Source organism: Salmo salar, chromosome 02 (assembly GCF_965601325.2).
Source record: "Salmo salar chromosome 02, fSalSal1, whole genome shotgun sequence".
Lineage (NCBI taxonomy): Eukaryota > Metazoa > Chordata > Actinopteri > Salmoniformes > Salmonidae > Salmo > Salmo salar.
In genome coordinates, this window is record NC_138292.1 from 19224614 (window position 1) to 19246632 (window position 22019).

At 47.5% G+C, this 22019-nt stretch overlaps 1 protein-coding gene and 1 non-coding gene across 2 annotated transcripts; both read left to right on the plus strand.

Moving 5' to 3' along the window:
* Positions 1 to 5028: 5028 nt before the first annotated feature.
* LOC106605898 (uncharacterized) lies at positions 5029 to 6741 on the plus strand. The gene is made up of 3 exons (XR_014380200.1): positions 5029 to 6280; positions 6423 to 6563; positions 6649 to 6741. It is a non-coding gene; the product is annotated as an uncharacterized LOC106605898 (transcript).
* Positions 6742 to 6865: 124 nt separating this feature from the next.
* On the plus strand, positions 6866 to 7791 carry LOC145850295 (nuclear pore membrane glycoprotein 210-like). Its single transcript, XM_082969895.1, has 2 exons — positions 6866 to 7181; positions 7564 to 7791. The coding sequence occupies exons 1-2, from the start codon at positions 6996 to 6998 to the stop codon at positions 7789 to 7791; spliced, it is 414 nt and encodes a 137-aa protein (XP_082826021.1). The 5' UTR covers positions 6866 to 6995.
* The last annotated feature ends 14228 nt before the right edge of the window (positions 7792 to 22019 follow it).

The following is a 22019-nucleotide window of genomic DNA, read 5'->3' on the forward strand; positions in this document are numbered from 1 at the left end:
CAAAAAACAACCATAATAGTGACGCGTTGTTGTCTGCCTACATTTTGCAAATGGTTTAGTTTAATAGCTTTTTAGTTGCTGTTTTTGTCTCATTAATTCGTTTATTTAGAAATGACAAGTCAATGACGAACTTAAATCGTTTTTTATTACTTGTTCGCTAGCAATGGCTATCGAAACCTCTAAGTTTAGCTAGTTAACGTTAGCTAGCGTTAACAGTTCAACGTAAACAATGCGACGTTGCTTAAAAAAGGAAACTGCTCTAACGTTAGTTTAAATGTTCTGATCGCATTTGTTGAGACCTCAAAATGTATTCACAATAATGGCCGTTTTAAACTCTAAAGTATTATGTAAATGATTGATTTTTAGTGTAACTATTATTGCTTTGAGCCAGTCAACAAGGCTGAATGTTCCCAAGTTACTTTTGCCCAGATCAAATCATAATCATGTCAACTTCACGTTGACGCAGAGAAGGGATGCTATAAATGGTGAGTGGCAGTGAATGATGACATGAATGTTTCTATTCAGATTGCCAAGTTGATGTCGTGGTGCTAAAAAAGCAGAAGATGTATCATCTGAAATATTAGACATAATGCCACTTAGTTATCTGTGTGTGATATTTTAAGGGTGTCCTCCCGACCCCAGGCAGTCGTTGTTTGGCCCATCTCTCCTTCCATCCCTCCCTCCATCCTCCCTCCATCAGCCTGTAGCCAGCAGGTCCTAGTGTCCGCCCGGCCTCTGTCCGCTCCACTGGACACTAACCAAGGGGCCGGCATCATACGAGGACAGGACTCTGGTGAGGGGAGTGTGTGTGTGTGTGTAGCAGAACGGAGAGAGGGAGGGGTGTGGAGGGTGTAACTAAACAGCCCCCATCATCTTTCAGTGACTGGCCATACCCTGCGCTGTGATGTCATTGTTGACCAGATCAAGCAGATTCAGGTTGTCACGACGACGCGTCAACTGTTCACCGAAGACCCACCCCTCGTGCTCTCCGTCATGGCACTGGACTCAGGAGGTACTCGCCTTGTCATTGACATATCACCCACCCCACACATTTAACTCAGTCAATATGTAGACAAGGGGTTGTTCCTCCTTTCATCCCTCCATATGAATGAGCGCTGAGCATGGGCCCACTGATGTTCCTTCGAGAGCTGAGCTTAAATGTCCCACACATCCAAATGTACCCCAGGCTCACAGAGGGAAAAACTCAAACCCAAAGGGTTAAATGGAAACTTTGGTTTATTGTCAACAGTTTTCGGCTGCCAGGTCTAGTTCAAGCTGACTGTTGTGCTAAAGAACCTGGATCCTGGATCTGTGTGTCTACTGCTCCCTTCTGGCACCAGGAGTCTCTCTCTCTCTCTCTCTCTTTCTCTCTCTCTCTCTCTCTCTCTCTTTCTCTCTAGTCTGGCAGGTCTACAGTTTGAGTGGAGGCTAGTAAAGGACTCAGAAAGCAGAGATTGTTAGGTGAGAGCGAGAGGGATGGAGAAAGAGGGAAATAATGACAAAGGAAGATGAAAGAAGCATACAGTCAACTGAAAACGTTATGTACAGTGCATTTGGAAAGTTTTCAGACCCCTTGACTTTTTCCACATTTTGTTACGTTACAGCCTTATTCTAAAATTGATTAAATACACATTTTCCTCATCAATCTACACACAATACCCCATAATGTCAAAACAAAAACAGGTTTTTAGAATAGAAATAAAATAAATAAATACCTTAGTTACATAATCATTCACACCCTGTTTCCATTGATCATCCTTGAGATGTTTCTACAACTTGATTGGAGGCCACCTGTGGTAAATTCAATTGATTGGACATGATTTGGAAAGGCACACACCTGTCTATATAAGGTCTCACAGTTGACAGTGCATGTCAGAGCAAATCTAAGCCATGAGGTCAAAGGAATTGTCCGTAGAGCTCCAAGACAGGATTGTGTCCCGGCACAGATCTGGGGAAGGGTACCAAAAAATGTCTATAGCATTGAATATCCCCAAGAACACAGTGGCCTCCATCATTCTTAAATGGAAGAAGTTTGGAACCTCCAAGACTTCCTAGAGCTGGCCGCCCGGCCAAACAGCAATCGGAGGAGAAGGTGACCAAGAACCCGAAGGTCACTCTGACAGAGCTCCATTGTTCCTCTGTGGAGATGGGAAAACCTTCCAGAAGGACAATCTCTGCAGCACTCCACCAATCAGGACTTTATGATAGAGTGGCCAGACGGAAGCCACTCTTCAGTAAAAGGCACATGACAGCCCACTTGGAATTTGCCAAAAGGCACCTAAAGGACTCTCAGACCATGAGAAACAAGATTCTCTGGTCTGATGAAACCAAGCTTGAACTGTTTGGCCTGAATGCCAAGTGTCACGTCTGGAGGAAACCTGGCACAATCCCTACGGTGAAGCATGGTGGTGGTACATCATGCTGTGTGGATGTTTTTCAGCAGCAGGGAATAGGAGACTAGTCAAGATCGTGGGAAAGATGAATGGAGCAAAGTACAGCGAGAACTTGATGAAAACCTCCTCAGGACCTCAGACTGGGGCGAAGGTTCACCTTCCAACAGGACGACTAAGCACACAGCCAAGACAATGCACGAGTGGCTTTGGGACAATTTTTTGAATGTCTTTGAGTGACCCAGCCAGAGCCCAGACTTGAACCCGATCGAACATCTCTGGAGAGACCTGAAAATAGCTGTGCAGCGACATTCCCCATCCATCCTGACAGAGCTTGAGAAGATCTGCAGAGAAGAATGGGAGAAACTCCCCAAATACAGGTGTGACAAGCTTGTAGCGTCATACCCAAGAAGACTCAAGGCTGTAATCGCTGCCAAAGGTGCTTCAACAAAGTACTGAGAAAAGGGTCTGAATACTTATGTAAATATGATATTTCAGTTTTTTATTTGTAATAAATTACCAAAAAATTCTAAAAACCTGTTTTTGCTCTGTCATTATTGGGTATTGTGTGTAGATTGATGAGGAGAAAAAAACGATTTAATACATTTTAGAATAGGGCTGTCACGTAACACAATGTGGAAAAGGTCAAGGGGTCTGAATACTTCCTGAATGCACTGTATATACTGTATGTTGTGTAGGTTTGTGCATTTCTCAGAGGCGGGCTACTCCCCACCCCATCGCATCCTGTCCCTGGAGGAAGCAGGTCAGAAAGGGGACAGTGTGTTGCTGGAGGGGGTCCGTAGCGGGGTGGTACAGGTCAGGGCCTCCCTCTCGCACCCAGACTACAAGGTAAGGAGGATGGAGGGATGGATGAAGGGATTTATGTATTGGCTTCCGAAAGATAAATACATTGATGGAAGCACCTGGAATGAGTGGATGGGGCGATAGATTATGGATGAAGATGGATGGATTAGTTTAGGTATAAGAATAGATTGTGCTGGTTTTTACCTGTCCCCTGTGTGTTACTTAGTGGGTAGAGTCAGCCTCTGTGAGCCTGACCGTGACAGACAGACTCTACCTTAGCCCCTCCCATGACGCCTACCTGCTGCTAGGCTCCACCCTCTCCTTCAGAGTCTGGAAAAGCGTGCATGACACAGAAACGGGCGAGTCCCTAATGTAGACAGTAGTGTAGCCTGTCAGATCTTTACAGAGCCTTTAGGTCAGTCCCTAATGTAGACAGTAGTGTAGTCTGTCAGATCTTTACAGAGCCTTTAGGTGAGTCCCTAATGTAGACAGTAGTGTAGCCTGTCAGATCTTTACAGAGCCTTTAGGTGAGTCCCTAATGTAGACAGTAGTGTAGTCTGTCAGATCTTTACAGAGCCTTTAGGTGTGTCCCTAATGTAGACAGTAGTGTAGTCTGTCAGATCTTTACAGAGCCTTTAGGGTGAGTCCCTAATGTAGACAGTAGTGTAGTCTGTCAGATCTTTACAGAGCCTTTAGGTGAGTCCCTAATGTAGACAGTAGTGTAGTCTGTCAGATCTTTACAGAGCCTTTATGTGAGTCCCTAATGTAGACAGTAGTGTAGTCTGTCAGATCTTTACAGAGCCTTTAGGTGAGTCCCTAATGTAGACAGTAGTGTAGTCTGTCAGATCTTTACAGAGCCTTTAGGGTGAGTCCCTAACGTAGACAGTAGTGTAGTCTGTCAGATCTTTACAGAGCCTTTAGGTGAGTCCCTAATGTAGACAGTAGTGTAGTCTGTCAGATCTTTACAGAGCCTTTAGGTGAGTCCCTAATGTAGACAGTAGTGTAGTCTGTCAGATCTTTACAGAGCCTTTAGGGTGAGTCCCTAATGTAGACAGTAGTGTAGTCTGTCAGATCTTTACAGAGCCTTTATGTGAGTCCCTAATGTAGACAGTAGTGTAGTCTGTCAGATCTTTACAGAGCCTTTATGTGAGTCCCTAATGTAGACAGTAGTGTAGTCTGTCAGATCTTTACAGAGCCTTTAGGGTGAGTCCCTAACGTAGACAGTAGTGTAGTCTGTCAGATCTTTACAGAGCCTTTAGGTGAGTCCCTAATGTAGACAGTAGTGTAGTCTGTCAGATCTTTACAGAGCCTTTAGGTGAGTCCCTAATGTAGACAGTAGTGTAGTCTGTCAGATCTTTACAGAGCCTTTAGGTGAGTCCCTAATGTAGACAGTAGTGTAGTCTGTCAGATCTTTACAGAGTCTTTAGGTGTGTCCCTAATGTAGACAGTAGTGTAGTCTGTCAGATCTTTACAGAGCCTTTAGGTGTGTCCCTAATGTAGACAGTAGTGTAGTCTGTCAGATCTTTACAGAGCCTTTAGGGTGAGTCCCTAACGTAGACAGTAGTGTAGTCTGTCAGATCTTTACAGAGCCTTTAGGTGTGTCCCTAATGTAGACAGTAGTGTAGTCTGTCAGATCTTTACAGAGCCTTTAGGTGTGTCCCTAATGTAGACAGTAGTGTAGTCTGTCAGATCTTTACAGAGCCTTTAGGTGAGTCCCTAATGTAGACAGTAGTGTAGTCTGTCAGATCTTTACAGAGCCTTTAGGTGAGTCCCTAATGTAGACAGTAGTGTAGTCTGTCAGATCTTTACAGAGTCTTTAGGTGTGTCCCTAATGTAGACAGTAGTGTAGTCTGTCAGATCTTTACAGAGCCTTTAGGTGAGTCCCTAATGTAGACAGTAGTGTAGTCTGTCAGATCTTTACAGAGCCTTTATGTGAGTCCCTAATGTAGACAGTAGTGTAGTCTGTCAGATCTTTACAGAGCCTTTAGGGTGAGTCCCTAATGTAGACAGTAGTGTAGTCTGTCAGATCTTTACAGAGCCTTTAGGGTGAGTCCCTAATGTAGACAGTAGTGTAGTCTGTCAGATCTTTACAGAGCCTTTAGGTGTGTCCCTAATGTAGACAGTAGTGTAGTCTGTCAGATCTTTACAGAGTCTTTAGGTGAGTCCCTAATGTAGACAGTAGTGTAGTCTGTCAGATCTTTACAGAGCCTTTAGGTGAGTCCCTAATGTAGACAGTAGTGTAGTCTGTCAGATCTTTACAGAGCCTTTAGGATGAGTCCCTAATGTAGACAGTAGTGTAGTCTGTCAGATCTTTACAGAGCCTTTAGGGAGATTTATGAGTCTTCTAGTTAGGGGTCCCTTTGTGTTTCTCTAAGATCCAGAGGAAGAAGACTGAAGGAACATCAAAGCTCAGACAAATATATTGGAGACAGAAAACATCAAGTGCTCAGTCCTCCTTGTACTTATTAGAGCTGTAGAGCAGCCGATGATGCACCAGCAATGTTCTCTTCTCTGTCTCCTATAGAGGTGGTGCTGGGTGAGGGAGAGTATGAGCTGTCTGTAGAGAGAGACCCAAATTACGATGATGATGTCATCACTGTGGACCAGGACATGAGGACCATCACCGCCCGAGGGCTAGGCCGCACCACGCTGTCCGTCACACACCCCAGTGTCCTTCCACCATGGGACCACCTTACCAAACCACTTTAAAGTTATTCCTGTAGTTTAGCATTAATGTAGTCCTGTAAGGTGTGGTTTCTGGGGTTGTGGGTAGTGTAGTCCTACAGGTGTGGTTTTCCTCAGCATTTCCTGTACCCAGGCCTACCAGAAAACTCTGCTTCCCACCTGCCTCGCTGTTCTGTGTTTGTGGTGGAGCCAAGTTACCTGAGTGAGTGAGCCCAGCTATCAACATGTCTATTGTCGTACTATGGCAAGCTGTGTGTGTGTGTGTGTGTGTGTGTGTGTGTGTGTGTGTGTGTGTGTGTGTGTGTGTGGAGGAGGACAGGTGGGTGTTGGAGAGTGGTCGTCAGTACCAGGTGACTGTACGAGTTCACGACCAGGAGGGTCACACAGCACACCTGGCACAGGTAACGTTACCATGACAACTATAAGAGTTACCCTCCCTTACACTAGACGTCTAAAGCCTACTCTGTCAGGGACAGCAGGCTTATCTGAACCTAACACCTTTCTCTCTCCCCCTCCTCTCTAACCCCTCTCTCCCTTTGGTAGAATGTGGTGATGACCGTGGACTTCTCTGATTGGCTGTTCTATGTCCTGGAGACTTCCTCTAACAGTTCCTACCATGTACTGGAAACACGAGGGTCTGGGCACACTACTATACGAGCTGCACTGTTCACTGTGCTCACTGAGGTACACACACACACCTCTGTCAAACATCATGGCATCTTGACATGGGTGATGACAATATCATTACCATCGTTCTCTCTCTCTCCAGGATGGCCGAGCGTTGCCCCTGATACCACCAATCAGAGCAGAGCAAGAAGTTGAGATCTACGAGCCCCTCACCCTGCAGCCCCTCACACACACACACACACACACACACACACACACACACACACACACACACACACACACGCACACACCTGCAAGTGGTGCTGATAGAGCTGTCCCTCAGGTTGCCAGGGAAACACAAGGAGGCGGTCCTTGTGTTTCCCTGGCAACCTGAGGGACAGCTCTATCAGCACCACTTGCAGGTGTGTGTGTGTGTGAGAGAGAAAGAGAGACAGGTGTGTTTGACTACTGTAAGTCTGTATATGTTTAAGTGTGTGTTTATCTGTATTCATGACATGGTCTTTATGTGTGTGTGTCCAGGTAGAGGGTGGCAGTGGTGCTGTGAGCTGGTCGGTGAGTGACAGTGATGTTGCCGTGGTGACAATAAAAGGGGAAGTCATGGCGGGAAAGAGACGGGGTCAAGTGGATATTCAGGCATCAGACGCACGCAACCCTCTACACACCGCTACTGGACAGGTGAGTGTGTCCACACACACACAATCCCAAATCAACTTCTTGTACCTACGGCAGATACACTTGAGTAGATCTGAGGATTGGACAGGTTTATCCAATCGATGGGAATAACACACTCTTATCTCACAGTACACACTATAGTAACAGTAACACCCTCTCATCTCCTCATCCCTCTGTCTCTCTCTCTCTCTGTCTCTCACTTTCTCTCGCTGGCTCTCTATCACTCTCTCTTTATCTCTGTCTTTATCTGTCTTTCTGTCTCTTTCTCTCTCTCTTTCTCTATCACTCTCTCTTTATCTCTGTCTTTATTTGACTTTCTCTTTCTCTGTCTCTGTCTTTCTCTGTCGCTCTCTCTTTCTTTCTCCTACTCTTTCGCTCTCTCTAGGTGTACGTGTTGAGGCCAGCTGGTGTGGATGTCCTGGCCCAGAGAGGTGACTGTAGGGTGGGAGAGACCATCACCCTTCCCCTGGCTGTCTGGGGGGTCCAGGAGGAGGAGAACCAGGCCCAGGACCCTCCCCAGGGAAGCTCTGGCCCCCAGACCCTGCTGGAGGTGACAGACTGCTCTCTCATCAACCTCCACGTCACCACAGGGGGTATTCACCCCTCTACCTAGTACACACACAGTGTGGCTCTGCTCTCTATGTGCGTAGCTAAGGTAAGCTATGAAAGCAGAAATAAGCCCCCAACCCTCCACCTCTCCTATAGCATAGATGCTCCCCTTCACTCCCCCAGCTCCCTGGTTCCATTAATTGGGTCACACACTTACACACACACTCGCCCTCACACTGTCACATGCACACACACACACACACACACACACACACACACACACACACACACACACACACACACACACCAGCACGCATACTCTTATAAACACACACAGTTTACAACACACACACTCTTATAAACACACACAGTTTACAACACACAGAGGAGAAACACAAAGTCATTTGTAAGTTCAATTAGTTTTACTGGATTAGCTGATCAATATCACTCTTCCTGTGATTAGTGTGTATGTTTTAATTATTGAGATGGAATCTCAGTGCTCTTAACGGTGTGCTGATGTGGGTCAGGTCCTCTCTCCTTATTGAATAGAGGACTTGGAGGAGTGGACACCTGATTCACTGCAGGCCAGAGAGACATACAGAAAGACACACAGAGACCGAGAGACACACAGAGACCGAGAGACAGACAGAGACCGAGAGACAGACAGAGACCGAGAGACAGACAGAGACCGAGAGACAGACAGAGACCGAGAGACAGACAGAGACCGAGAGACAGACAGTGACCGAGAGACACACAGAGACCGAGAGACACACAGAGACCGAGAGACACACAGAGACCGAGAGACACACAGAGACCGAGAGACACACAGAGACCGAGACAGATGGACACAGACCAACCGGGAGACAGACCGAGACAGAGACAGACCGAGACAGACAGAGACAGACCGAGACAGAGACAGACCGAGACAGACAGAGACAGACCGAGACAGACACAGACCGACTGAGACAGACAGACAGACAGACCGAGACTGAGACAGACAGAGACTGAGACAGACAGACCGAGACTGAGACAGACAGACCGAGACAGACCGAGACCGACAGACCGAGACCGACAGACCGAGACCGACAGACCGAGACCGACAGACCGAGACCGACAGAGACCGAGACAGACCGAGACCGAGACAGACCGAGACCGAGACAGACCGAGACCGAGACAGACTGAGACCGAGACAGACCGAGACCGACAGACAGAGACAGACAGAGACAGACCGAGACCGAGACAGACCGAGACAGACCGAGACCGAGACAGACCGAGACCGAGACAGACAGAGACAGACCGACCGAGACAGACAGACCGAGACAGACCCAGACAGACCCAGACCGAGACAGACACCTGATTCACTGCAGGCCAGAGAGACATACAGAAAGACACACAGAGACCGAGAGACACACAGAGACCGAGAGACACACAGAGACCGAGAGACACACAGAGACCGAGAGACACACAGAGACCGAGAGACACACAGAGACCGAGAGACACACAGAGACCGAGAGACACACAGAGACCGAGAGACACACAGAGACCGAGAGACACACAGAGACCGAGAGACACACAGAGACCGAGAGACACACAGAGACCGAGACAGACAGACAGACAGACACAGACCGAGACGGACACAGACCGAGACGGACACAGACCGAGACGGAGACAGACCGAGACGGAGACAGACCGAGACGGAGACAGACCGAGACGGAGACAGACCGAGACGGAGACAGACCGAGACTGAGACCGACCGAGACTGAGACCGACCGAGACTGAGACCGACCGAGACTGAGACCGACCGAGACTGAGACCGACCGAGACAGACACAGACAGACCGAGACAGAGACAGACCGAGACAGAGACAGACCGAGACAGACAGAGACTGAGACAGACAGAGACAGACCGACCGAGACAGACAGACCGAGACAGACCCAGACCGAGACAGACACCTGATTCACTGCAGGCCAGAGAGACATACAGAAAGACACACAGAGACCGAGAGACACACAGAGACCGAGAGACACACAGAGCGAGAGACACACAGAGACCGAGAGACACACAGAGACCGAGAGACACACAGAGACCGAGAGACACACAGAGACCGAGAGACACACAGAGACCGAGACAGACAGAGACCGAGACAGACAGACAGACACAGACCGACCGAGACGGAGACAGACCGAGACGGAGACAGACCGAGACTGAGACCGACCGAGACAGAGACAGACCGAGACAGACACAGACAGAGACAGACCGAGACAGAGACAGACCGAGACAGAGACAGACCGAGACAGAGACAGACCGAGACAGACAGACAGAGACAGACCGAGACAGACCGAGACCGAGACAGACCGAGACCGAGACAGACCGAGACAGACCGAGACAGACTGAGACCGAGACCGACCGAGACCGCTTGAGACAGACCGACCGAGACAGACAGACCGAGCCCGAGACAGACTGAGACAGACCGAGACAGACAGACCGAGACAGACAGACCGAGACAGACAGACCGAGACAGAGACAGACCGAGAGACTGAGACCGAGACAGACAGACCGAGACAGACCGACCGAGACCGACCGAGACAGACCGACCGAGACAGACAGACCGAGCCCGAGACAGACTGAGACAGACCGAGACAGACAGACCGAGACAGACAGACCGAGACAGACCGAGACCGAGACAGACCGAGACCGAGACAGACCGAGACCGAGACAGACCGAGACAGACCGAGACAGACAGAGACAGACAGACCGAGACAGACTGAGACCGAGACAGACAGACCGAGACAGACCGAGACAGACCGAGACAGACCGAGACAGACCGAGACACATAGAGAGCGAAAGACAGACCGAGACAGACAGAGACCGAGACAGACAGACAGAGACCGAGACAGACAGACAGACAGACAGACGGAGACCGACCGAGACGGAGACAGACCGAGACGGAGACAGACCGAGACGGAGACAGACCGAGACGGAGACAGACCGAGATGGAGAACGACCGAGACAGAGACAGACCGAGACAGACCGAGACAGACAGACCGAGACAGAGACAGACCGAGACAGACCGAGACAGACCGAGACAGACAGACCGAGACAGACCGAGACAGACAGACCGAGACAGACCGAGACAGACCGAGACAGACAGACAGAGACAGACAGACCGAGACAGACAGACCGAGACAGACAGACCGAGACAGACAGACCGAGACAGAGACAGACCGAGACAGAGACAGACCGAGACAGACTGAGACAGAGACAGACTGAGACAGAGACAGACTGAGACAGAGACAGACTGAGACCGAGACAGACCGAGCAGACAGAGACAGACCGAGACAGACAGACCGAGACAGACAGACCGAGACAGACAGACCGAGACAGACCGAGACAGACCGAGACAGACCGAGACACATAGAGACCGAAAGACAGACCGAGACAGACAGAGACCGAGACAGACAGACAGAGACCGAGACAGACAGACAGACAGACAGACAGACAGACACAGACCGACCGAGACGGAGACAGACCGAGACGGAGACAGACCGAGACGGAGACAGACCGAGACGGAGACAGACCGAGATGGAGAACGACCGAGACAGACCGAGACAGAGACAGACCGAGACAGACCGAGACAGACAGACCGAGACAGAGACAGACCGAGACAGACCGAGACAGACAGACCGAGACAGACAGACCGAGACAGACAGACCGAGACAGACAGACCGTGACAGACAGACAGAGACAGACAGACAGAGACAGACAGACAGAGACAGACAGAGACAGACCGAGACAGACCGAGACAGACCGAGACAGACAGAGACAGACCGAGACAGACCGAGACCGAGACAGACTGAGACCGAGACAGACTGAGACCGAGACAGACCGAGACAGACAGACAGAGACAGACCGAGACAGACCGAGACAGACCGAGACAGACCGAGACCGACCGAGACAGACAGACAGAGACAGACAGACCGAGACAGACAGACCGAGACAGACAGACCGAGACAGACAGACCGAGACAGACAGACCGAGACAGAGACAGAGACAGACTGAGACAGAGACAGACTGAGACAGAGACAGACTGAGACAGAGACAGACTGAGACCGAGACAGACCGACAGAGACAGACCGAGCAGACAGACAGACCGAGACAGACAGACCGAGACAGAGACAGACCGAGACAGACTGAGACAGAGACAGACTGAGACAGAGACAGACTGAGACCGAGACAGACCCAGACCGAGACAGACACCTGATTCACTGCAGGCCAGAGAGACATACAGAAAGACACACAGAGACCGAGAGACACACAGAGCGAGAGACACACAGAGCGAGAGACACACAGAGACCGAGAGACACACAGAGACCGAGAGACACACAGAGACCGAGAGACACACAGAGACCGAGAGACACACAGAGACCGAGAGACACACAGAGACCGAGAGACACACAGAGACCGAGAGACACACAGACAGACCGAGACAGACAGACAGACAGACCGAGACAGACAGACAGACCGAGACAGACAGAGACAGACCGAGACAGACAGAGACAGACCGAGACAGACCGAGACAGACAGAGACAGACAGAGACAGACAGAGACAGACAGAGACAGACAGAGACAGACCGAGACAGACAGAGACAGACCGAGACAGACACAGACAGACCGAGACAGACACAGACAGACTGAGACAGAGACAGACCGAGACAGAGACAGACCGAGACAGAGACAGACCGAGACAGACTGAGACCGAGACAGAGACAGACCGACCGAGACCGAGACAGAGACAGACCGAGACAGAGACAGACCGAGACAGAGACAGACCGAGACAGACTGAGACAGACCGAGACAGACCGAGACCGAGACAGACAGACTGAGACCGAGACAGACAGACAGAGACCGAGACAGACTGAGACCGAGACAGACAGACTGAGACCGAGACAGACTGAGACCGAGACAGACTGAGACCGAGACAGACAGAGACAGACCGAGACAAACTGAGACCGAGACAGACAGAGACAGACCGAGACAAACTGAGACCGAGACAGACCGAGACAGACTGAGACCGAGTCTGTCTCAGTCTTTTTGCAACATGAAATCCCTATCAGTTAGCATGTGGAACATTCAGGGCCTAAACTCATCAACCTTTGGACTGAAGAGTTTAACACTGGAGTTCAACAAACATCTGAAAGATGTTGACGTCATCATTCTGCAGGAGACATGGTGTAAGGCTGACGTTGTCACTCACTGTCCCACAGGCTACAGAGAGGTCATTGTGCCATCACAGAAACACAGCTCTGTCAATAGAGGCAGAGACTCTGGAGGATTGATCATTTGGTACAAATCCGAACTACAAAATCTAATTGATCCCCTCAAAATGGGCAAATATCACATTTGGTTAAAACAAAAAAAAGAACTTGTACTGACAGAAAAAGATGTGTTCCTTTGCGCAATATATATCCCCCCCTCAGAATCCCCATATTACTCAGAGGAGATATGCCCCACCCTTGAGGAAGAGACGTGCCATTTCCAGGCCCAGGGAAATGTACTCATCTGTGGGTACACAAATGCGCGCACAGGAACACTACCTGATCTAACGAGCACACGAGGGGACAGCTTTATTACAGGCCATACTGTTTCTAACTGTCTTAATCTCCCCCATAGAAACAACAGTGACAGCACCGTCAACAAAAACGGAAGGGATATTTTACAGCTCTGTAGAAGCCTGGGTCTGTACTTTGTCAATGGTAGGTTACGGGGGGACTCTTTGGGGAGATTCACCTACTGCTCACCTCTTGGCCACAGTACAGTAGACTATATGATTACAGACATGGACCCTTTCTCTCTCAGCTCATTCACTGTCAAGCCACTAACACCTCTGTCTGATCACAGCCAAATTACGTTGTTCCTCAAAAGAACAGACATGGAAACAACCACACATTCCCAGCCCAGTAAGCTGCACAACATCAGGAATTCATACAGATGGGCCCAAAACAGCACAGAAGAATACCAGAAAGCAACCTGGAACCAAAATATCCAAACACTCTTAGATAACTTTCTGGATACCACATTCACTCACAGTAAAGAAGGCATCAATCTAGCAGTACGAAACATCAACTATATATTCAGGCAAACGGAAAAAGAAGCACAATTGAAATTGATAAAAAACAAAACAAAAAAAATCACAGATGACAACTGGTTTGATGCAGATTGTAAAATTATAAGGAAAAAACTTAGAACACTATCCAACCAAAAGCACAGAGACCCAAATAATGGTGATTTACGCCTTCATTACTGTGAGACTTTAAAACTCTATAAACGTACACTCAGAACCAAAAAGCACAGTACAACAGCAAGCAGCTGACACTAATTGAGGAGTCCATAAACACAAACAACTTTTGGCAAAATTGGAAAAAACTAAAAAAATCTAAACAAGAGGAATTAGCGATACAAAATGGTGACATATGGACAACCCATTTCAAAACACTCTACAACACCGTTCAAATTGACACAAACGCAGAACAACGCCAAATTCATGAGAAGTTGAATGGATTAGAAAAAGCTATAAAGGACAATCAAAATCCATTGGACTCCCCAATTACTGACCAGGAGCTCTATAAGAAACTTCAGGCTCTCAAATTTAAAAAAGCATGCGGACCTGATGGCATCCTAAATGAGATGCTCAAAATCACTAGTGCAAAATTTCAATTGGCTATATTAAAACTGTTTAATTTGATCCTGAGTGTAGGTTATTTCCCCGACATCTGGAATCAAGGACTCATAACCCAAATCTTTAAGAACGGAGACAAATTTGACCCTAACAATTACAGAGGCATTTGTGTGAACAGTAACCTGGGGAAGGTTTTCTGTAGTATCATCAATGTAAGAGTTCTAAACTTCCTTAATAAGCACAATGTCTTGAGTAAAAGCCAAATTGGATTTATACCAAAACATCGCACAACTGATCATATTTACACCTTACACACCCTGATAGATAAACATGTCCACCAAAATAATACCAAAATATACGCTTGCTTTATCGACTTCCAAAAAGCATTTGATTCTATTTGGCATACAGGACTGTTCTACAAAGTTATTGAAAGTGGTGTAGGGGGTAAAACATATGACATAATTAAATCAATGTATACTGGCAATACGTGCAGCATTAAAATTGGTAAGAAAATAACAGAATTCTTTAACCAGGGGCGGGGCCTTCGTCAGGGTTGCAATCTGAGCCCTGCACTCTTCAATATTTACATTAACGAATTGGCCACTATTCTAGAAAAATCCTCAGCCCCTGGTGTTAGTCTCCACAATTCAGAAGTTAAATGCCTACTCTTCGCAGATGACCTATGCCTGCTGTCACCCACAGCACATGGCCTACAGCAGAGCCTGGACCTGCTAGAGCAGTACTGCCAGAGCAGTACTGCCAGACCTGGGCCCTGGCAGTAAACCCCAAAAAGACAAAAATTATGATTTTCCAGAGAAGATCCAGATCTCAGGGAATTAGACCAAAGTTCTCAATTGGTAGAAAATATATAGAGTACTGCACACACTACAATTACTTAGGTTTAAAAATAAGCTCAACCTGACACCTTAATGAGGCAGTGAATGAACTGAGAGACAAAGCACGCAGGCATTCTACGCCATTAAAAAGCAAATTCAAATTGAAATACCTATTAAAATTTGGCTAAAACTATTTGAATATGTCATTGAACCAATTGCACTTTATGGCAGCGAGGTGTGGGGTCCACTTGCAAAACAAGATTTCATCAAATGGGACAAACACCCCATTGAAACACAACATGCAGAGTTCTGTAAGATTCTCCTACATGTCCAGAGGAAAACTACAAACAATGCATGCAGGGCAGAATTAGGCCAATATCCACTAATAATAAAAACTCAAAAAAGAGCAATTAAGTTTTGGAAACATCTAAAATACAGTGACCCCCTCTCATATCATTACCAAGCCCTGCAATGCCAAGAGCTGAGCAAAGAAAAGAGTCCCCTCATCCAGCTGGTCCTGGGGCTGAGTTCACAAACCTGTTCTACTAACACACTGAAGCCTCAGGACCAGAACATCCAATCAATCAGAATAAACCAAATTACAACACAGTCAAAACAAAACTACATTGCTTATTGGGAAACACAAGCACAAGCACAAAGCAAAATGCAGTGCTATCTGGCCCTAAATCGACAGTACACTATGGCTAAATATTTGACCATGGTTACTGATCAAAACCTTAGAAAAACCTTGACAAAGTACAGGCTCAGTGAGCACAGCCTTGCCATTGAGAAGGGTAGACAGAGGAAAACCTGGCTCCCTGTAGAGGAAAGGCTGTGCAACCACTGCACAACAGCAGAACCTGAGACGGAGCTGCATTTCCTGACAAAATGTCAAAAATATAAAACAATTAGAGAGTGTCATTTCCCCAAATTTGAAACCCTTATTCAAGGTTTTAAAGACCTCTCTGATGAGGATAGGCTACCCATCCTGTTGGGGGAGGACGCAGAGAGCTGTGGGTTGGCAGCGCACTACATTGCTGCCTGCCATAAGATGAGGGACAGTGACAGACCAATAAACCTGCACATGTACTCTACTGTATGGCTATTGTTATTGTTCAATGTGTTGGTTATTTTGACCCTTGGTTATTGTTGTTACTGTTGTCCCGTTGACAATTTTGATTCTCATTTTTAAAATATTTTTTTATATTGTAAATGAAGCGAATTGAATTGAATTGAGAGAGACAGAGAGAGACAGAGAGACAGAGAGAGAGACTGAGAGAGAGAGAGAGAGAGAGAGAGAGAGACAGAGAGACAGAGAGAGAGACTGAGAGAGAGACAGAGAGAGAGAGACAGAGAGAGACGGAGAGAGACAGAGACTGAGAGAGACAGAGAGAGAGAGAGACAGAGAGAGAGACAGAGAGAGAGACTGAGAGACAGAGAGAGACTGAGAGAGAGACAGAGAGAGACAGAGAGAGAGAGAGACAGAGAGAGAGAGAGAGACAGAGAGAGAGAGACTGACAGAGAGAGACAGAGAGGGAGAGAGAGACAGAGAGAGACAGAGAGAGAGAGAGAGAGAGAGAGAGAGAGAGAGACTGAGAGACAGAGAGAGACTGAGAGAGACAGAGAGAGACAGAGAGACAGAGAGAGACAGAGAGAGAGAGAGAGACAGAGAGAGAGAGACTGACAGAGAGAGACAGAGAGAGACTGAGAGAGAGAGAGAGAGAGAGACTGACAGAGAGAGAGAGAGAGACTGAGAGAGAGAGAGAGAGAGAGACAGAGAGAGAGAGACTGACAGAGAGAGACTGAGAGAGAGAGAGAGACAGAGAGAGAGACTGACAGAGAGAGACCGAGAGAGAGAGAGAGAGACAGAGAGAGAGAGAGAGAGAGAGAGAGAGAGACTGACAGAGAGAGACAGAGAGAGAGAGAGACTGGGGGGGTTTAATTGACTTATGTTCCCCAGGTTGGTTGAGTGCCATTGGAGGTTTGAGCATCACACTGCTTCCATCTGGATACACTCTGACACATGTACTTCTAGTTCCTGATAGGTTAGGCGGTATCCATTTTTCCATACCTTCATACCGTCCTTTTACCATCCTGGGGTTTACGGTATTACCGACGCGCGCCCTGGGGGGGGATACTGTATGGCCTTCCTTGCACTTACAATGCACCACTGCCGGTTCATGTGTTGCTTTTACAATGCTACCTGTCTTATGTAAGATGTGGCAGCATTTACCTTCTCTAGGTCTACTTGATATTGACTTTATGGTTCTTACATTCTCGTCAACACAATGCGGCACAGCAATCTCACCTCAGTGAGGCACCATTCATTGTATTTGCAATTTGCATAGAATGCTAATTATTCAGTTATATGGTTCACTTTCCCATCAACTACAACCATGCCTGTTGCTTGTAGCCTACCGTTTAAGCCGGGTGTACACTACACAACTTTCAAAATCCTAACATCGCTGAGCCTCCAATATTAAACGACTGTCTATCCAGTCGGACAAACACTCCGAACAGCCTATCCGAAGGCTCGGTGGTGTCCGCATGGTTCTAAAGCACACCATTGCCTCGTTTTGTATCACATTCCAATGATAATACTGGCGTTGACAAAAATGCATTTTTTCCCCCAGTGAAAGTTGTGCCCCTGCCCCACACATACAATTATCTGTAAGGTCCCTCAGTCAAGTAGTGAATTTTAAGCACAGATTCAACCACAAAGACCAGAGAAGTTTTCCAATGTCTTGCAAAGAAGCACACCGATTGGTAAAAATAAAAAAGCAGACACTGAATATCCCTTTGTGCATTGGTGAAGCAGTTAATTAGGTTTTGGATGGTGTATCAATAAACCCAGTCACTAAAAACATACAGGCGTCCTTCCTGACTCAGTTGCCGTAGAGGAAGGAAACCGCTCAGGGATTTCACCATGAGGCCAGTGGTGACTTTAAAACAGTTACAGAGTTTAATGGCTGTGATAGGAGAAAACTGAGGATGGATCAACAACATTGTAGTTACTCCAAAATACTAACCTAAATGACAGTGAGGAAGTCTGTACAGATTTTTTTTATATTCCAAAACATGCATCCTGTTTGCAATAAGGCACTAAAGTAAACCTGCAAAAAATGTGGTAAAGAAATTAACTTTATGTCCTGAATACAAAGTGTTATGTTTTGGGCAAATCCAACACAACACATCACCACTCTTCATATTTTTAAGCATGGTGGTGGCTGCATCATGTTATGGGTATGCTTGTCATCGGCAAGGTCTATGGAGTTTTTTATGATACAAATTAAATCAAATCAAAAAATGTTATATAGCCCTTCTTACATCAGCTGATATCTCAAAGTGCTGTACAGAAACCCAGCCTAAAATCCCAAACAGCAAGCAATGCAGGTGTAGAAGCAAGGCGGCTAGGAAAAACTCCCTAGAAAGGCCAAAACCTAGGAAGAAACCTAGAGAGGAACCAGGCTATGAGGGGTGGCCAGTCCTCTTCTGGCTGTGCCGGGTGGAGATTATAACAGCACATGGCCAAGATGTTCAAATGTTCATAAATGACCAGCATGGTCAAATAATATTAATCACAGTTGTCGAGGGTGCAACAAGTCAGCACCTCAAGAGTAAATGTTAGTTGGCTTTTCATAGCCGATCATTCAGAGTATCTCTACTGCTCCTGCTGTCTCTAGAGAGTTGAAAACAGCAGGTCTGGGACAGGTAGCACGTCCGGTGAACAGGTCAGGGTTCCATAGCCGCAGGCAGAACAGCCAATTATCTACAAATTCTATCTTTTTGGGAGGGGCAGAAAACAGTTTTCAACCAGCGATTGAGTTGTGAGACTCTGCTGAAGAGCTCATCACTCCCCCTAACTGGGAGGGGGCCAGAGACAATTACTCGATGCCGACACATCTTTCTAGCTGATTTACACGCTGAAGCTATGTTGCGCTTGGTGACCTCTGACTGTTTCATCCTAACATTGTTGGTGCCGACGTGGATAACAATGTCTCTATACTCTCTACACTCGCCAGTTTTAGCTTTAGCCAGCACCGTCTTTAGATTAGCCTTAACGTCGGTAGCCCTGCCCCCTGGTAAACAGTGTATGATCGCTGGATGATTCGTTTTTAGTCTAATACTGCCGGTAATGGAGTCGCCAATGACTCGGGTTTTCAATTTGTCAGAGCTAATGGTGGGAGCCGTTACGGCCTTCGACCCCGTAACGGGAGGAGTAGAGACCAGAGAAGGCTCGGCCACTGACTCCGACTCGCTGCTTAATGGGGAGAACCGGTTGAAAGTTTCTGTCGGCTGAATAAGCGACACCGGTTGAGCATTCCTACAGCGTTTCCCTCCAGAAGCCATGAGAAAGTTGTCCGGCTGTGGGGACCGTGCGAGGGGATTTATACTAACGTTACTATCTGTACTTACTGGTGGCACAGACGCTGTTTCATCCTTTCCTACAACGGAAATGACCCTTGCCTAACGATTGCGTCTGAAGCTGGGCTTGTAGCACAGCTATCCCCGCCGTAAGGCGATCTCCTGTATATTATGAGTACAGCGACTGCAATTAGAAGGCATCATGTTAATATTACTTAGCTTCGGCTGTTTGAAGTCCTGATGAACCATGTCCAGATAAAACCTCCGGGGTAAAAAAGTTGAGTGAGGGAAAAACAAAGAATATAAACGGTAATTAAAAAGTAAAAAACGTAAAGTTGTCAGGTAGCAAAGTAAGGTTGGCAACAAAATCGCACAGCAGCACGTAAACAAGTCTGCAAGTTGTAATGGAATAGAGCTAAGCACAGGCAAAATTTTAGAGGAACACCTGGTTCTTTCAGCTTTCCAACAGACACTGGGAGACAGTCACCTTTCAGCAGGACAATTACCTAAAACAAGGCCACTGGAATTGCTTGAATGTTCCTGAGTGGCCAAGTTACAGTTTTGACTTAAATTGACTTGAAACTTGACAGAGCTTGAAGAATGTTTAAAATAATACATTTGTACAATCTAGATGTGCAAAGCTCTTAGAGACTTACCCAGAAAGACTCACAGCTGCCAAAGGTCATTCTAACATGTATTGACTCAGGAAGTTGAATACTTCGTTTTCTAAGTATTATTATTATTTTTTTATATATATATTTTTTTTACAAATATTATAATTATTTTTTCCACCTTGACATTACAGAATATTTTGTGTAGATCGTTGACAAAAAAATCTAATCTCACATTGTATTGTGGAAAAATTCAAACGGTGTGAATACTGAAAGCACTGTACATCTATCTCTATTCATACAGTATACCAGGTTTCTCTCTGCCTGTCATCTCTATACATTTTACTCCTTGTCCCTCTGCTCCCCCCTCTCCAGGCCCTGGTTTCAGAGGTGGTCTTGCCTCGTCGTCTTCGAGGGGGGGCCACAGCCCTGGCCCTTGGTCCCTGCACGTTTCCATGGCGATGCCCAGGCTGAGGGGGAGGGGCTGGGCGTGGAGGCTCTCAGCCTATCAGAGCCCAGGAGAGCCCAGCAGCACGCCTACAGGGTCACCTGCCACGCCCTGGGGGAACAGGTGGGGGGGGGGGGTGTTTTAGATAAATGGAAGGAGTGTGTGTTTCAGAGCGGGAGACAGGAGTGTGTGTTTTCAGATGGAGGGAGGGACAGGAGTGTGTGTTTTCAGATAGAGGGAGGGACAGGAGTGTGTGTTTTCAGATGGAGGGAGGAAGGGACAGGTGTGTGTGTTTTCAGATGAAGGGACAGGTGTGTGTGTTTTCAGATGGAGGGAGGGAGAGACAGGTGTGTGTGTTTGCAGATGGAGGGAGGGAGAGACAGGTGTGTGTGTTTTCAGATGGAGGGAGGGAGGGACAGGTGTGTGTGTTTTCAGATAGAGGGAGAGAGAGACAGGTGTGTGTGTTTTCAGATGGAGGGAGGGACAGGTGTGTGTGTTTTCAGATGGAGGGAGGGAGGGAGAGACAGGTGTGTGTGTTTTCAGATGGAGGGAGGGAGAGACAGGAGTGTGTGTTTTCAGATGGAGGGAGGGAGAGACAGGTGTGTGTGTTTTCAGATGGAGGGAGAGACAGGTGTGTGTGTTTTCAGATGGAGGGAGGGAGAGACAGGAGTGTGTGTTTTCAGATGGAGGGAGAGAGAGACAGGAGTGTGTGTTTTCAAATGGAGGGAGGGACAGGTGTGTGTGTTTTCAGATTGAGGGAAGGACAGGAGTGTGTGTTTTCAGATGGAGGGAGGGAGAGACAGGAGTGTGTGTTTTCAGATGGAGGGAGGGAGAGACAGGAGTGTGTGTTTTCAGATGGAGGGAGGGAGGGACAGGTGTGTGTGTTTTCAGATGGAGGGAGGGACAGGAGTGTGTGTTTTCAGATGGAGGGAGGGACAGGTGTGTGTGTTTTCAGATGTTGGGAGGGAGGGAGAGACTGGTGTATGTGTTTTCAGATGGAGGGAGGGACAGGAGTGTGTGTTTTCAGATGGAGGGAGGGACAGCAGTGTGTGTTTTCAGATAGAGGGAGAGACAGGTGTGTGTGTTTTCAGATGGAGGGAGGGGGGGACAGGTGTGTGTGTTTTCAGATGGAGGGAGGGACAGGAGTGTGTGTTTTCAGATGGAGGGAGAGAGAGACAGGAGTGTGTGTTTTCAGATGGAGGGAGAGAGAGACAGGAGTGTGTGTTTTCAGATGGAGGGAGGGAGGGACAAGAGTGTGTGTTTTCAGATGGAGGGAGAGACAGGTGTGTGTGTTTTCAGATGGAGGGAGGGAGGGACAGGTGTGTGTGTTTTCAGATAGAGGGAGAGAGAGACAGG

Coding starts and splice junctions, on each gene's coding strand:
- LOC145850295 (XM_082969895.1), top strand. CDS start 6,996: ATGACATGGTCTTTATGTGTGTGTGTCCAGGTAGAGGGTGGCAGTGGT. Junction 7,182..7,563: donor TACACACCGCTACTGGACAG/GTGAGTGTGTCC, acceptor CGCTCTCTCTAG/GTGTACGTGTTGAGGCCAGC.